General features: G+C 32.0%; 2 protein-coding genes across 2 annotated transcripts in view; one reads left to right on the top strand and one right to left on the bottom strand.

Annotated features, from left to right (window-relative positions):
- CTNNA3 (catenin alpha 3) overlaps positions 1 to 17,099 on the top strand; it is a 1,416,183-nt gene that overhangs the window by 448,150 nt on the left and 950,934 nt on the right. The window lies entirely within an intron of this gene.
- LRRTM3 (leucine rich repeat transmembrane neuronal 3) overlaps positions 1,637 to 17,099 on the bottom strand; it is a 160,450-nt gene continuing 144,987 nt past the window's right edge. Inside the window, exon 3 of the mRNA XM_039871929.1 lies at positions 1,637 to 3,323. Within this exon, the coding sequence (XP_039727863.1) occupies positions 3,114 to 3,323 (210 nt within the window). The 3' untranslated portion in view covers positions 1,637 to 3,113. The remainder of the gene's footprint in view (positions 3,324 to 17,099) is intronic.

The following is a 17,099-nucleotide window of genomic DNA, read 5'->3' as shown; positions in this document are numbered from 1 at the left end:
TTCTTCTTTTTTTTTTTTCATTCTGTTTACTATCCCTGGAAATTCTCTGGCTCTGATCAGAGAGAGAAGGCTTTTAGTATAGTGGGAAGACTAACAGACTCTGAATTTTGAGAATTGTTCAACTCCACCAACTATTAGCCCTGTGTTCTTGGTTGTATCTCAACTTCTTTGAGATTAATGTGTCTTCATAGGGTTGTTTGAAGACAAAATGAGATAATTTATGTGAAATGTAGTTTATAAACCTCAAAAACACTGCATAACTTTATTGTTTGCTGCAGCAACTGCTATTATTATAACCATACTGGGTCAAATTCTGCATTTTTCAACTCCAAACATATAAACATTTCTCCACCAGGTGAGCAATAGACAGGAAGGGAGACATGGGAACAGGGTGGCTAGGCAGAGGAATTGGGAGATTACTGAATGCTGAAAAAGATAGGTTAGAAATAAAGATTTTAGACACAAATATATAAATTGCAAATATATAATAAAGATTCCAGACACAAGCTCCTATAGCAGGTTTTTACCCCCTTCCACTCCCTGCTCCTGTACATGGCAGAATAAAAATTAAGCAGAACTGAGTTTTAATGAATAACCCAGAATCTTCCATTTTTTCTTGTTAAAGATCCTTTGGGTTTAATTTCAAAATATGAGAAATCTCAACACTCTTAGTTTATTTGGCTCTTACTGTAATAAGTCCTTGGAAGCATAGAGCTATGGTTCCAAGATGACTACTTCTATTTATAATTGTTCATTTTGATGAACTTAAAATGTTTAAGGAAAAAAAGTGGTTTGTTTCAGAAAATCAAGTGCATACATCTGTGAAGCACTCTGGAACCTAAAAAATTTTAAAAATAATTTATCGATTTGAAAATGTCTGGAAATAGGTATAAATTGCTTATTTATGCAAATTAAACACTGCTTGAATCTTTGCAAGGCCAACTTCTAATGAAAAAAATTGCAAATGATATATTGCTTTACACAATAAATAAAATTTTTTTGCATCTGATTTTAGATCTACAAAAAATGAATTTATAAATAACTATCCTCTACATATTTGCTAACTGTGCAAGGCAGATTCTCAATTTAAAGATTAAGAATACTCTGACAATAATACATTGCAAGGAAATTAGAAGTTGGAAAAAATAAAGATTAAAATTAAACTTAAAATGACAAAAAATTTTTGAATATCAAATAATTTATCAAAATATGTTACAAAATCTGAGATGCTAGTTGATACAAGTAATGTGACATTTAGTTTCATTTAAATTAGTAAGAGTTTGCTTCTTTCAACATTTTTTTTCTTTCTGACTATATTCTCAACAAAAATTTCTCTCTATTTTTTTTAAGTTCCTTCTTCTTGATGCTAGTTTTAAATTTGCCATGATAAAACTGGACTTTTTGTAGATGTAATTTCTTGAGAAGAAATAGAAATATTAAACATTCAACACTAATTTTGACAATTTGTTTTCATCATAATTTTTGATTGACCCATAATGTTAGATTGACTATTCTGAACCTCTTTTTGATGTCATAAATATAAAATGACAACATAGAAAAGGACTTCTTCTAGTTCAACAGCAACCGAAACTTGTAGTTTTATATTAAAAAACACACAGCAGAATGTGCAAATGCCATAGATAAAATAGTAATATTTTCAAACAGTAACCCGTGTCAAGAAAACAAAAGAAACAAGTTGATTATTTCAGCTTCTGAAAAGTCAGGTAGGTATTCATAATTTGATTTGAATTAACTTTTTAATGCAATTGTACAATCAATATATAACCTGGGGTGGTTTCAAATTACTCTGGGTTATTTTTTGGATAATTTATGGATGGCAATATAAACAATTTAGAACATATTAGCATGTTTACAGTCTGCTTGAATGATAAAGCTCTCCACCAGGGCTCATTTCTATATTGACTGCTTCTTCCTGAGGAGAGAACTGATGTGGCACACAGAGATAAAAATTTGTATATTCCATTTGAAATGCTCTCAAAATATAGCCTCGCATTTCTAAATGAGAAGTTGTCTTAAAATCCAGGCACATTTTGCACTGACTGATAGTTATTTTTAGGTAAACCACTTTGAGTTAATTAGGAGAAAAATTGCTACTGTACAATTATGCTCTATCCTCCCACCTTGGCCTGAAAATTATGACATGTACCAAGTTTTTGTCACTGGCAGCTGCACCTTTTAAGTGTATCAAAGTCTGTTGCTGTGGTTACGGCCTTTGTTTCCAGTGATGTTTTGTCCATGCTTCCCCCCGCCCACCCTTAACAATGGGTTACTCAAAAGAATGAAATAATGAGTCATTCATTCGGAAATATTTTGTTAAAATATCCCTCTTTATCATTACATTTCACTGCTTAGAAACTAGGCTGTAATTCAAGGCAACAGTTAAGTCTATGAAGAAGTGTTAAAAAAAACTTTGATTTTTTTTTTTTTCATTTTAAAAAAAGCCTGTCTATGTAATTGAAGAACTTCTTACAAGTCTCAACAATTAAACCCTTTTTGGTTAATGTATTATTTCTGGAACAAGTAGATAAAATTCTACGCAGTAAGCATGATAAAAATCGTGCATGTTTCTCACAGCACAGAATTTTAGAGTCAAAGTTTCTGGGCACAAAAGCAGTAACAAAGCAGTCCCTACAAAACTGAGTAACTCTGAATAACACAAGAAATAATTTTTGTTAATTTAAAATTTTAGAAACTGAAAAGTGTAAAGTTTGTAAAGTAAAATGTAATTAAATTATGGTACTGTACATACCAGTTGTTTCTATAATTGAGATTTTACAATATGAAAAATACATTAGCTCTGTACAGTTTTACAAGTAGGTAGGATGAGTTTTGGAAAAAAAGATTTTTTTTTTCAGGGTCAGACTCTGTTTAAGTCAAAAAAAAAATACTGCACAACTTAGCTAATTACAAAGTGTAGACTTGAAACAATTCATGTCTTCTTTATTTCATGAATCAATCTTGGATTTTTGTTTATTTTGACAGGGGATTTTTTATTTTGTTTTGTTTTTAGAGTCCACAATGAACAAATCTTCCTCATTTTGTCCTTGAGGTTACAAAGTTTGGAGGCAACCCTTGGCTACCGATTAGCTCAGTTAAGCCAGCTGCTGTTTATGATCACTGATTCGGCCAGCTGTTGTGATTGTGCTCAGGTCCAGCTCAGTCTCTAGGTGTGTTTCCATCGTATCTTCCTGTGCATTCGTTTCAAAGGACTTATGAGAGAGAAGTTCATGATGCACCCCACAGTAACTTATTGTGGGCTGGTCGTATGCCAGAAAGGTTGACACATTCATTGATAAAGGTATCTGGGGAAAAAAATGACATGAGAAAAATCAGTTATAAATAGATAGACAACTTTGTGGGCAAGATTTGGAGACTGAAGTGCCGACCTGACTAACCTTTATGGTTACACCTGTGTCTCAAATGTCCCCACGTTATCCCACTAATGTCCCTCATTCACATTCTAGCAACACAATGCAACACTTTTAAAGCTTGGAATGAAGCTGCTCAATTCTTAACTAGAACTTTCAGATAAATAGCCTAAGTAGTTCTGAAAATGCTAAAAGTGTTAGTGGAAGAGTCAGAAAAACACTTTTCCTCATTGGAGTAAAATTGTGGTTTTAGAATTAAGAAAACTATTACTTGCTTATGTATTATATTGGAATGCCCCTCCCCGCCTGAGTTTCTGATTCAGTTGGTCAGGAATGCACCTGGAATTTGCATTTCTCCAAGTGCACATATGATGCTGGTGTTTATTCACACATCATACTTTGAGAACCACTGCAGAAGAGAATTGTCTAGGAAAGTTATTCTACTCTTCTTACCCAATAACTTCTCAATATTTATTTCAGCATGAGGATTCTTTGAAACTTCATGTCTGTAGTTTGGTCCATATATCTAAAATTTAGGATTTAGAGAACTCCCAGGCAGGTCTAAAAAGCATAAATGGATGATGTTAATTTGTTAATTTGAAAGAACCAGTGATCTATATAAGGAAGGAATTCCCTTGCTAGATGAGGCTTAATGAAAGAAAGCAAGTTCTAAAGTTGTAAGGGAGAAAGCAAGAATGACTGTTATGAGCAGAAGAAAACTTACGTGTTAGAGATGAAAGAGTAGTCTGAAATATAGTCAGATGTCAAACTCTAGAGATTATTCTCATGTTTTTCAATAAAATAAAAATGTGCTAAAAAGTAAGCAGATTTGAGAAGCCCTTACCCGTAATCTCTATTTAATATTCTAATTACTAATTCATGTTGTGAATTGCTTTGTACAAAAACTTCTGCCATGCTTATTTCATGAACGGATAGAAAATATTTCTGTTTGAGCACTTCAGACTAACTTCCTTTCTGATTTCAGCTGAGATTAGAGCCCAAAGCTAAGAAGACCAGAAGGTCTAGGTTTTATTTTTATGAACTCATTCTTTGCTTTGTTCTTTTCTCCACGCATTAGAATCCTCTTTGCCTCTTCTCTTTCCATCTCAACCCTTCCACCCATTTTTACTTCTTTAATAAAAATGGGTTGAGCAAATTCTTCTTTTTCTCTTAAATAATAGTATTCACGGCTTTTGAGATTATTATTTGTTTTTAATATGAACATTTCAATGTATTGAATATGTAGGGTTTAGTCCTTGGAGATAAATATAATACAGTTCGTTCAATTAAATTCCTGAGTAACTCTATCTTTTATGTGGATTTCTTTTTTTTAATTTGAAGCATACAGTTATCTGATACATGCATAAAAGTCATACACTTCAAAAAATATAGTCAAGGTGATTGAAAGATCATAAAGAAAATAATATGATACTTCCACAGATGCTCATTTCAAATAAGTAAGAATTCTTGTTGTTACAGATGAAATAGCACACATAGCTAAAATATAATATTATGCAAAAGTAATTGTGCAGCACAAATAAATTTGAGTTACAGGAGAGAATGAAATAGAACTGTTTTGAGTACACGAGTTTTACTTAGCTTCTGGGTAATCAATGCGCTGTAATATGTATTGGTCATATATTGGTAGGATTTTATATATTTGTTTCTTATTTGTCATGGAAACTTATGTGTCATATGTGCTACATCATTCCTGGCTTACTTGGGATTAACTCTATTAGTAATTTATAATTTCTATGTTGATGAAACATAAAAAATAATAAACCACGATACATTTATTCTATGTGTATGTACACACACACACACACACACACACACAATTTCCTGCTTGATTTAATATCTAGAGGCTGCTGATATGCAGAATGTATGTCCTGATTTGAACCATATCAGTTGTTGTTAGCTCTCATTATTTATTAAAATATCCCACATATTTTCTTTAGAGAGTTTCTTATTTTTGGATATTAGTTTAGAACACCTAACCCTGTGTTTATACTTTTTGAATGTCGTCATATTTTTCACATTTTAATATTTCTGAAATTGAGATAGTACTTATAATCAATGTGGATGTTCAACATGTACTTTCTTCCCTGCAGTTGAAAGTGACGCTTGAATATGATGACCTCTTAATATTGAGAAAATAACAGTAAGAAGTATTAGTAAGTAAATTTTAATAGGTAACCATATCTGAATACAATATCACGGTAGATTTTCCTCAGGTTGACTTAAATGATTATGAAAATCTAAGAGTTAGCAATGGATATATTCATATGTGCATTTATAGAAAATCACATACATATACACACAACATATAAACATATACATAAATCTGCATATATGTATAATCTTGTAGCCAATTACTTATGATTTCAAAATTATTTAAATCAGGTATGAAAAATGCAAATTATGGTGATATATTAGTTTTGGACAACTATTACATATTTGTTATCTGTCTAAGATATCTATGTAGATAACACACACACACACACAATACACACACACACACACACATTTAATACACACACACACACACACAAATTCAGTGCCTGGGTAGTGTGGAGAGGCTATCCACTGACATTAAACCAACAACTTGAGGTTCAGATAAAATCTATTTAAATTCCTTGTTGTCACCAAGTCAGTAAATAAAACAGCTCCTTCTTCCTCACATAACCATCAAGTGATCTTGTGCTCTTTGTTTTCTTTTCCCTTTCCAGTCTGACCTTGCTGTTCTCTAGTCACTCTGCCCCTCTCTCCATTTTTACCTGATTCATATTAATACTCTGAAGCAGGGGAGGCACCAGCTATGCTCTCCTGTATAGATAGAGTGTTCAGCAGGACAGACATAGTTTATGCTTCTTGTTCCATTTTGAGCAATAAATCACTTAGTTAACCTGCCTGAAGATGATTCAAATATGTTGTTTCATAAAACGAAAATGAACAGCAACCCTAGGTGCCTGAGCAGCTAGTCAATATGGTTCCAGGAAGGGCAGTGGGAGATTTAAATCTAATAAGGCTCTGATTCTCCAGACCTTTTGTTAGAGGCTCTATTTAAAGTATGTATAGCAACCATCCAAATGGGAAACTATATTTGCAAGTGATGCCTCCGATAAGAGTGTAATATCCAAAATATACAAAGAACTCATACAACTCAATAACAACAAAAAAAACCAAATGATCCAATCAAAAATGGGCAGAGGTCTTGAACAGACACTTCTCCCTAGAGGACATACAAATGGCCAACAAATATATGAAAAGATGCTCAACATCGTTAGCTATTAGGGAAATACAAATCAAAACTACAATGAGATACCATCTCACACCTGTTAGAATATCTATAATCAACAAGACAAGTAATAACAAATGTTGGAGAGGATACGGAGAAAAAGGAACCCTCATACACTGCTTGTGGGACTGCAAATTGGTACAGCCACTATGGAAAACAGTGTGGAGGTTCCTCATAAAACTAAGAATTGATCTAGCATATGATCCAGCAATCCCTCTACTAGGTATTTACCCTAAAGACTTGACAACTCATATCCTAAAAGATATTTGCACACAGATGTTCATAGCGTCATTATTCACGGTGGCCAGGACATAGAAGCAACTGAAGTGTCCTACGATAGATGATTGGCTAAAGAAGCTGTGGTACATATATACAACAGAATATTACTCAGCCATAAGAAGAGATGAAATACTGCCATTTGTGACAGCCTGAATGGACCTCGAGATAATCATGCTAAGCGAAATAAGCCAGACAGAAAAAGTTGAAAGTCACATGATATCACTTATATGTGGGATATAAACCTAAAAGCAACAAATGACAGGACAAACAGAGATTCAGAGACATGGACAAAAGACTAGTGGTTACCAGAGGGTAGGGTAGGGGAAGAGAAGAAAAGTAGATGGGGTAAAGGGAATCAAATATAGGTGGGTAGAGGGAGGGTGAAGTGGATAAAGGGGATCAAATATATGGTAGCTGAAGGAAACTAGACTTTGGGTGGTAATGACACAATAGAATATGTAGATGTCAAATTATAATGTACACTTGAAAATTATATAATTGTATTAACCAATATTATCCTGATAAACTTAATAAAAAAATTTAAAAGAAAATAAATACAGTGTCCATAGAATCTTCTTGTCATATCTTTCAGAAATATAACAGTTTCTTTCAGTGTATTTTAATATAATAAACTCGTATTTATAATTACTTTTGGTTTCCTTCAGTCTGTTAGGTCATTGTGTTCCAGGAGAGCTAATTATTCTTAAGGCATAACTTATAGAGATCCAGAGATTTGAAAACTTACTCCCCAGAAAGCAATATTATCTAGAGTCTGAGCTATGAAATCATTTTATACTATTCTAATGATGAGAGGTAGCAGCTGACCATTATTTAGGAAATCCCCCTTAGGAAGAAATTCGATTCTGCTAAAATAATTACTATCTTGACATCAACGATATCTGCATAAGCAGTAATTTTCCAGTGTCTGTCTTAACATCAATGATATGTACCTTTTACATATAAAAAATTTATGAAGTCAGATGAATAAAAATAATTCATTATTAATGGTCTTTTTTTCCCATTTATATATAATTTCGAACTTGTGATTTTAAAGGGAAAGACTAGCTTTCTAAAGTTTCCAATTTGTGATTAAGTAAAAATGGTCATTTAAATCTTATATTCATTGCATAAATAATGTCTATGTATATTCGTGAATATATACCAAAATACATATGAATCGCTCATATTCTATTCAGTTGGTTATAAGGCATTTAAATATCTCTTCTGTTGGATAGCAAGGATTATTTTAAGTACAGTACTATGAAGAACAGAAAATGACAGTCCATTTTTGAAAAGGAATAATAAAAAGGCTGCTTTTTCTCTCTCTATAGTTATAAAACATAGGAAATGTTCACTAGTTAATTGTTCTTTCTGAATAGAGTTTTTAGAAAGTGTAAATATTACTACAGATTATTGTTGAGCAGAATGCCTATGCTGTTCTCATATATCACAGGGGAAATTCCCCATTTTTATAAGGCCAAATGTTATCTAGCAAGTGTTCGACTTCTGTAGGTGGTTTGAATGATAATACATTAGGGTTTTTGTAGCTATTGTTTCAATGAATTGCATATAGTGAGAGAAACAGACTTACTTTATAAAGGAATTCATATTTTGAGATGTAGCCCTTATCCCTATCAAGACATATGTTTCTCCATTTCTTGTTGTAATTCAGAGTCTTGTTATCTTTTGTTTTTCATCTACTAAACTTAATGAATTTTTGTTTCAATTAAGTTTATTTCTACTTATTAATATATAAAAGAAGATAGAGGAATTATAATATTTTTCAAAGAAATAAAGGCATCGCTCAGAGATTTTGTGGGCTTGGTTCTAGACCACAGCAATAAAACCAATATCATAATAAAATGAGTCAGCAAAACTTTTGCTTCCCCAATGCACTATACTTATAGGGCATTTTACACTATACTATAATTGACTAAGTGTACAATAGCATTATGTCTAAAAAACAATGTAAATGCCTTAATTAAAACTACTTTATTGCTAAAGAAATGCTAACCATCATCTGAGCTTTGAGTGTGAAAATGGTGCCATACGCTTGCACAATGTAGGGTTGCCACAAAGCTCCAATTATGAAAATAATGTAATATTTGCAAAGTACAATGAAACAAAGCACAATAAAACAAGGTATGCCTATAACATTTCTATAATTCATCTCTAAATTTGTCTCAAACTGAGTTCATCATCTCTAGATCCAAACTGGCTCTTCTTCTCATAGCCCCTATTTTATTATTAAGAACAGAGACCAAGTTAAGTCAGTTTCGCTTTAAGTCAGATGCTTTCCTGCCCCTTGTACCAAATGTCCTGGTATTTTAGTTACTTTATTGACATTGACTGATGTGTATCTTTCACATGCACCCACTTTTTTCATCTCTGTTGCCACTATCTTGGTTCAACATATCACCTTGTTTGCCTTAGTTTCTGCGTGACTTATGTTCCTGATCAGTAGAGTTGCAAATAAAACTAGACATTTGTAAGTTTATTTCTGGAGAAGATTATGTTTTTATTTAAATGTCAGCAACATATAAAAAATAGTGAATGTTTTTTTTTTTCATTTTATTGTCGTGTCTGAAGCATTACTGTCTTTGGAAAGAAGTGGGATTTGAAATATACTTTATTCTGGGAAATTAGCTTCCTTAAATATATTATTTCATATGTATGTATAGATACTTGTGAGTATACATACATATATACAAGTATATATGTATATACACAGGTACACGTGTATGTATCTGTATTGTGCCATTGCCTATAAAGTTCTTAACTTAAAAAATGTTTTAATTTTTTAAAAATGTGCTTGCTAATAACTTTAATTTTTGTCCATCTTAATGCCTCCACATTGTTTTATTTACATAGGCTGAGTTCCAGACTAGCCTTGAGTTTTTCTATGATGTATCCTATTTGATGTGTTTAGGGGATTTGCTTAGCAGCATTTGTTTCAGTCTTAGCAAACACGAGCTTCGGGTACACAGGCTGGAGGCTTTACTTACAGTCAAATAGTAAGCTGTGTCTCTGGTATTATTTGACTAATATTAAGCTCTTGATGGAAAACAAGTTTCCTACTGGCTGGATTCTCATCTTTAAAATTTATTACTAATCACTCACTATTTTGATTTCTAAGTATTGAGGCAGTAGATAAAATGTAAATTTTATATGAGGAGAAATAGTGTAAGCAATGAACACACATCAGCCTGATTCCCTGACAGAACGTCAAAGTCAGCGACCTTGGGTCCTAATTTAATTTCTTCAGGATTTCTGCAGTAGTTTCTGTGCCTAGCCATCTGAGCAGCTGTGGGCATTTGATCAATACCTGCCTTGGAAACATCTCTAACATCCTCCTCATTATCATCACTATCACTCGTTAAGCATTTGCTGTGTGCTAGCTACCCTGTTATGTGCTGGACCTAGGTCATTTTACTTAAACCTTCCAAGGCTGCTGTAAGGTAAATATAATTACCTTATTTTATAATCGAGAAAACTGACTTAGATATTTTAAGTAATTAGTTTAATACCACTCATGTGCCGAATTGCAGAATTGGTGGCCTGTCTTCCTGATCACTACACTTTACTGCCTATTTATTCCTTTATGTAACCCACATTGGCCCTGGAGCCTAGAGAAGTGAATGCAATATAGTGTGTCTGATACTATTTAAACACCAGTTTTCAACATTTGGATCTTATTTAGAGCAGGGTGAATGCTGTGATATCCTGTGTTAGACAATAGCTTTATGATACTGCTTTGCATATTGGGTCTTCAGGAAAGAAATGTGGTTTATCAGGGATTCATGATGCGGGTAGATAGTGACAGCTCAAAATCAGACCTCTGCTTTTTACTAAACTCGTATTGGCCAATACAAAGTGTGAGGAGAAGGTTCTAATCTGGAGAACATTCTGTACTGAGACAGGAACCTTACATATACTCTCAGATACACATATGTGTAAGATTGTTTAGGAAGAACTTTAGGATTTTAAAGATAAATTTTTGTGTTGACTTAGAAATTGGTAGAAATTTTTTCAGTTAAATGATGTTAGTTTTTCTTTTCAACAAAAGATGCAAAAAGTTAAAAAAACTCAATTTGTAGTTTGATTATTTGTTTTATATTAAACGACAACTTGTTTTGATTTCTTTCTGTATGCAAAACAGTTATAAGTAGGTGCTGAGGGACAGCATGGCTAGGGAGGTGGAGAAATAAGCATGAATAAGACATAATTTCTGTTCTCTGGCAAAATCATAAACTAGTGAGGCAGACACAAATAGTACAAGGAATTGAAGGCAATAAATGGGTGGGCTAGGAGATAAGTTATTACATATAAGGAGTTATATATGTGTATATGTATATGTATATATTATCCAATATATTACCTGTATTTATATATCCATCATCAATCAGAGCACAGTATATATATTTGTGTGTGTGTACTATATATACTCTGTTTTGACTGGATGATTCCGCTAACTATATCATTCATCCTTTGTGAGTGCAATATGAACTAGCCATCTTTCTTGTTTGGAAACGATGTTGTTATTTTCCAGATGTATTGGAGAGAGTCAATATTGCTGAGAAGTGATTCAATATTTGCTTTTATAGACTCTCCCACAGAGATTATATGTTTTACTCTGAACCTAATTTATTTGTTTGACAGGCATTCTATCTCTTGAAACTCTTTAGCAATCTAACAGTTAATTTGTGTGAGTACAACAGACTGTTGAATCATTAATTTTAATTATCTTGATTCTACTAGTGATTTATTTTTTTAAAAATGTTCAGGAAGTACTTAATTAAGAGTTTGAATTTATGTTATGCTACCTTTAAACTTAAACAACTAGCTTTTTAAAAAATATTTGCAAATTCTTAGATGTAATCCGGGCCTTACCACTCAATTTTGGTATTTTCTTAAGAGCTAAATTGCCAACAAAAGTAACAATTGCTCTCCTGAGATCACAAGTATAGGATAATAAGGCAGGAACTCAATATGATTTTGAAGGTTTTCGAGTGCCTATAACTTGAGAATAATGTGAAAGAAAACATTGTTGGCAGGAGGATAATGATTCTTCTAGTGCCTTTTGTGTGAAAAGTACATTATAGTGAATTCCTGCAGAGTGAAATCATAATGTGAAAAAAAATTGAGTTTCATTTGAAAGGTCATAGTTCTCCTTGCACCAAAATACATTTAGAGTAAAATAAAATCCTGAATTTTAGTAGCTTGATGTGTGTCTTGCAAATTTGTAATCTCAGTGGTGCCCCCACTCAATCTAAGTAACAGGGAGAATCATAAAATGCAGGACATTTTATTTTTGTAGTTTTAAAAAATGTATCTTAAATATTTAAATGACAATGACACTTGTGTATGTATTTTATTCATTATAGAACAGTTTGTTTTTATTTTAGTTTTGCAACAAGAAATAAATAGTGGTCAGCTATAAGCATTGTTCACATGCTTATATCTACAAAACTAAATAGAAATATTCATTCATTAATTTATTCGCTGCAACAGAGATTTGCTGAATGAAAGATTTGCTGGGTCTAGTGCTGTACTAGATGCTAGAAATACACCAGATCCTTGTCTTTGAGTCTTCTGGACAGAACATAAACCATTCTAAAACAGGGGTTCTCATTCCTGTCTAATACTTAACAAGTGGAAAATAGAGGACTCCATGTAGGAAGAGTGTTTCTCTTTTCTCAAATTGACATCTCTCATTTACTCACTCACTCATTCACTCTTGTTCTTGTTCTTTCTCTTTCTAGAATTATCAAGGCACTTTCTCAGTGCTACTTTCACATTATGTATATTTTGAAGTTCTGTCTTCTGTGGTTTTTATTTGTGTATATATTTTATCTTATATTAGGCCATAACTTTCTTGAGTGCAAAAATCTATTACTAATAACATTTCTCTATGTCTTATATTATTTCACATGGTCCTTAAACATAGTAAACATAATGTTTTATTATGTAAAGTATGAGTTATAAATTTAAAGTATATAAAATTTTAAAAATAATATTAAAAATAAATATTCTTAATTTGATGGTTTTTCCTTTAATACTTTATTTTTCCTTTGGTGCTATGTCTTTTAATACCTTCCACACCTGTATTTTTCAAACTCTTTAGTGCTCCCTAGAAGCACAGCCCATGATCTCTGAGAGTTTGGTGCACCTGCCAAATTAGTTCCCTAGTAATGGATTCTGCCCTGATTCTTTCTGTGTTAACCTCTGTTTTATTTTTGTAGTGCCGGTGAAAAGTGATGTTTCTCTTTTACTGAGGCAAAGTAAAATGTCCCAAACTGTTTTCATTTACATGCAAATCTTTCTACACAGCCCAATGCCTGTTAAATTGGCACTGTTGCCAAGTAAAGTGATGGAACCCAAATTGAGACTATGGCTAAAAGGCCCCACTAATCTTGATATGTTTTCAAATCTCTTTCTTCATATTGCTGTACAATGAGATGTAGTTGATAATCAGTTTGAAAACAATCTTCTTTTTCTTTTTCTTAGATATTGTAGTTACAATATTCCTCTCAAAGATCTTGTAATGATGGTGATACAGCAGTATATATATTTATATATTTATTTTATTCATTTAATTTTATTTTTTAATTAAATTTGTTGGGGTGACATTGGTTCATAAAATTATATAGGTTTCAAGTGTACAATTTAAGAATACATCATCTGTGCATTGAAATGTGTGTTCACTACCCAAAGTCAGATCTCCTTCCATCATCATATATTTGACCTCCTTTGCCCTTATCTATTTCTCCCCCTCCCCCATTTCCCTCTGCTAACTACTAAACTGTTTATGTCTATAAACTTTGTTTATCTTGTTTGCTTGTTGCTTTGCTTTTGGTTTTATAAATGGCCAACAGACATATAAAAAGAAGCAGTTTATATTTTTAATCTAGGTTTGTATAAATCTGTGAGAATAAAAATCACGATTGTATTAAATACTATAAGATAAACAACAAATAACAGTGTTTGGTACTTTTATAGAAGTAACAGAGAAAGAACTCTCTGTATCTATGACTAAGAGGGCATTTTAGTTTCATAGGGAGGCTCTATATGGGATTTCTCTGAACATTGGCATTTATATTTGGTTTCCTGTCATGATTTCTGATGTACTATTTGTTTTCCAACTGGCTTTTTCATTTCCACTAGCTTATTGTAGTTTCAACATTCTTCATAAAACAGGCTCTACTTTTTGACATGCTGATCTAGAGAGCTTGTCCTGCTTTGGTAGGACTTCAATATTCCATCTTTCTTACGGGTTCTCATTCCTGTCTAGTACCTAGAGAGCAGCACTTCAAGATTTGCTGAATCCTAATAGTTGTCTTCTAGTCAAACAGGATTTCAAATGTGATTCTTTACTGATTAGCATTTAATTTCTCTACAACTTTATTATTAACTTAACTCAGATTTTGGTTGAAATTATGTTTAAACTAAGTAAGATGATATTCTATGTACATCTGCTGAGGTGGATAAAAATCTTGCACATGAAGATTTAGTTTAAATAACACTTTCTTTATGAAAACCCCTCAGATAAATTTGATTCTGTAGTGATGAGCTCCAGCTATGAATTTCTTCAGAATTTATGTATACATAAGTATCAGTGTGTATCAGTGGATCATCTATCCATCCATCTACTCATCCATCCATCCATATTTATATCTACCTGTCCATTATTGAGTACTCTTGGAATCTTTAATGAACAAAACCAATTCTCTGATGTCACAAGCAAGTAGTTGTAAAACATTATTTTTCCTGGGTGGGTGGAGGTGTGTGTTAGGGTATGGTGAGAGGGAAGGTAAAGGTATTCTGTGTTGGTGTGAGACTTTGTTTAGATAACACCATGTATGAGCTGGCTAGTTTGGTCTTGTTTATGTTGACATATTTCACTTATATTATCTATCTATACTGTAAATTTGATAGAGAATAAAGACTTCTTGTGGGTCATACAGGATTGTGTATTAGTAAAATTTTGAAAATTCTTGTTAATGGAAAGACAGGCAGGGAACAGAATTACTTCTCACTGTTCATATTTATATATTTATGTTTGTAATGAAGCTATCAATAAGGGATGAATACATATATACAGTTAATCTAATTTATTGTTTCCAATTTTTATGTACAAATATGAACTTTAAAAAAGGTGAGTCCTGGTAATATAACTTTTATTATAACATAGTAAAACAATTCACACTGACATTTAAATTAAGATCAATTTCAAAACTGCATTAGCACATATAGGTGATATGAAGGGTGACTGTCTTGGAATGACTGGAAGTAATGTTGGGGGTAGGGAGTATCTAGCTCTTCTCTGTCTTTTACCTTCTCAGTGTATTCTTACTTAATTTTAGTCTCTCTCTCTTTATTTCAAGTTACACCCAACACTTAGAAATGGTCATTTTCTAGAGTTCATTTTCTGTTACTTTAATTCATTGAATATGTCTTTAGTTTACTAGTAATAATAAACAAGCTAAATGGTTTTATCTTTGTTCAGTGTTATGTGATCAACCACAAATATATGCAGATAATCTTTTCTCAATTGTGACTTTGATCAAACTAATTAAAAATAAGCTACATAAAGAAAAAATGTGAGATGTTATTTCTTAATTGTCTATTTTGTTTCATTAACTACCGAGATTTGATATCGACTCTTTTTAGAGTCGATATCAAATAGAATAAAAAATCAAAATGTTTCAGTCCTTATTTGGGCAGTAAAACTCAAGCCTGAGGTTGTATAACAATCTTCACTATCATGAGGATAACCTACTCAGAAAATATGTTTCAGCTCCTTTGAACATGACTAGACATTCATTTATATTTATAAATATAAAATAATATGAGATAGTTTTAGAGTTTTTATTATTGTTTTCTTATTGTTAGGTCCTATAATTTATACTGCTAATCAGTAACCTGAATGACAAAAAATTAGTGATGAAGAAACAAATTAAGCTTATTTATAGACATACCCCAGATAGATTCTGTATGAGATATAAGCTTCTCTGTTAAAATTTTATTTTTATACCATTATGGATAGTATTAATAATTCATCATTTTCACTGTTATTTCAGTATCTATTATCAAAGAATCAATGTATCTATTATCAAAATATCAGAATTTGAATGGAAGAACTGATCATTAGTCTTATAAAAATAAATGATTAGGGAAATCCAATGTAAGGGTTAGGAAATCTAATTTAATCTAAGGAGTCAAAATGATTTTTAATTTTCTTGTGGCTACTAATGAAGATGTTCTCACTTGAATGAACCTTAGAGTAGGATTATAGATTAATTTTTAAATTAATATATCTCTTAATATCTGGTTCTCTGCCCTCAGATTTAGTTTTAAAATCTATTAATGAGATTCTGATATTATATGAAATAATATAAGCATATTATATATTACAGATAATATATGATATGTAAACCTATTGTATATAAGCATGTTTTATGTGTATAAGCATCATATATATATTTACATCCAAGTTGTGTGTGCATGTCCACGTATATATGTGTATATATACACATTATCATACGTTACCATATATATGTACACACACACATACACATACATATGTACATAGCTTGGTAATTTTTTCCATCAGAAGAAACTAAGAAAAGGTTAGTGACTTCCCCAATAGGAGTGTTTTTGGTATTTTCTTCCCATTACTTTTCCTCACTACTATTTGTGGAATTCTCGCTCCAGTCACAGATTTGTGCCAAATGTTTGAGGATAATTCAAGGAGCAATAGATAAGAGGACAGATTGCCTACTATCTCTGAACTCCTATAATTATTCAGAATATGTGAATAAAATTTTAAAATAATAAGTAAACGAGACTAGTTCTGAGTGTGGATGCAAAGACAGAATGCTTTCAGTGTATGATACTTTGTGCTTGTTAATAGGGAAAAACTGGAGCCCCTGATTCTACTTTCTCCCTGAGAAATTTTGTCAAAACAGGACAATTCTTATTTAAATTGGCACTACCCTTGGAAAATGATTATATTCTCAACTAAATTTATCATCTCTCTCATCCTAATAGAGAACTGATTAGATTTTTCTTGCCTTTTATTTTTATTCTTCTCTCCATATGTTTTTATATTTCCTTCAATTCTTATTTTTTTA

The sequence above is a fragment of the Pteropus medius genome, unplaced genomic scaffold (assembly GCF_902729225.1).
Source record: "Pteropus medius unplaced genomic scaffold, Ma_sr-lr_union100, whole genome shotgun sequence".
Lineage (NCBI taxonomy): Eukaryota > Metazoa > Chordata > Mammalia > Chiroptera > Pteropodidae > Pteropus > Pteropus medius.
Note: the sequence above shows the minus strand (reverse complement) of the source record. Positions and strands in the feature narration are given on the sequence as shown.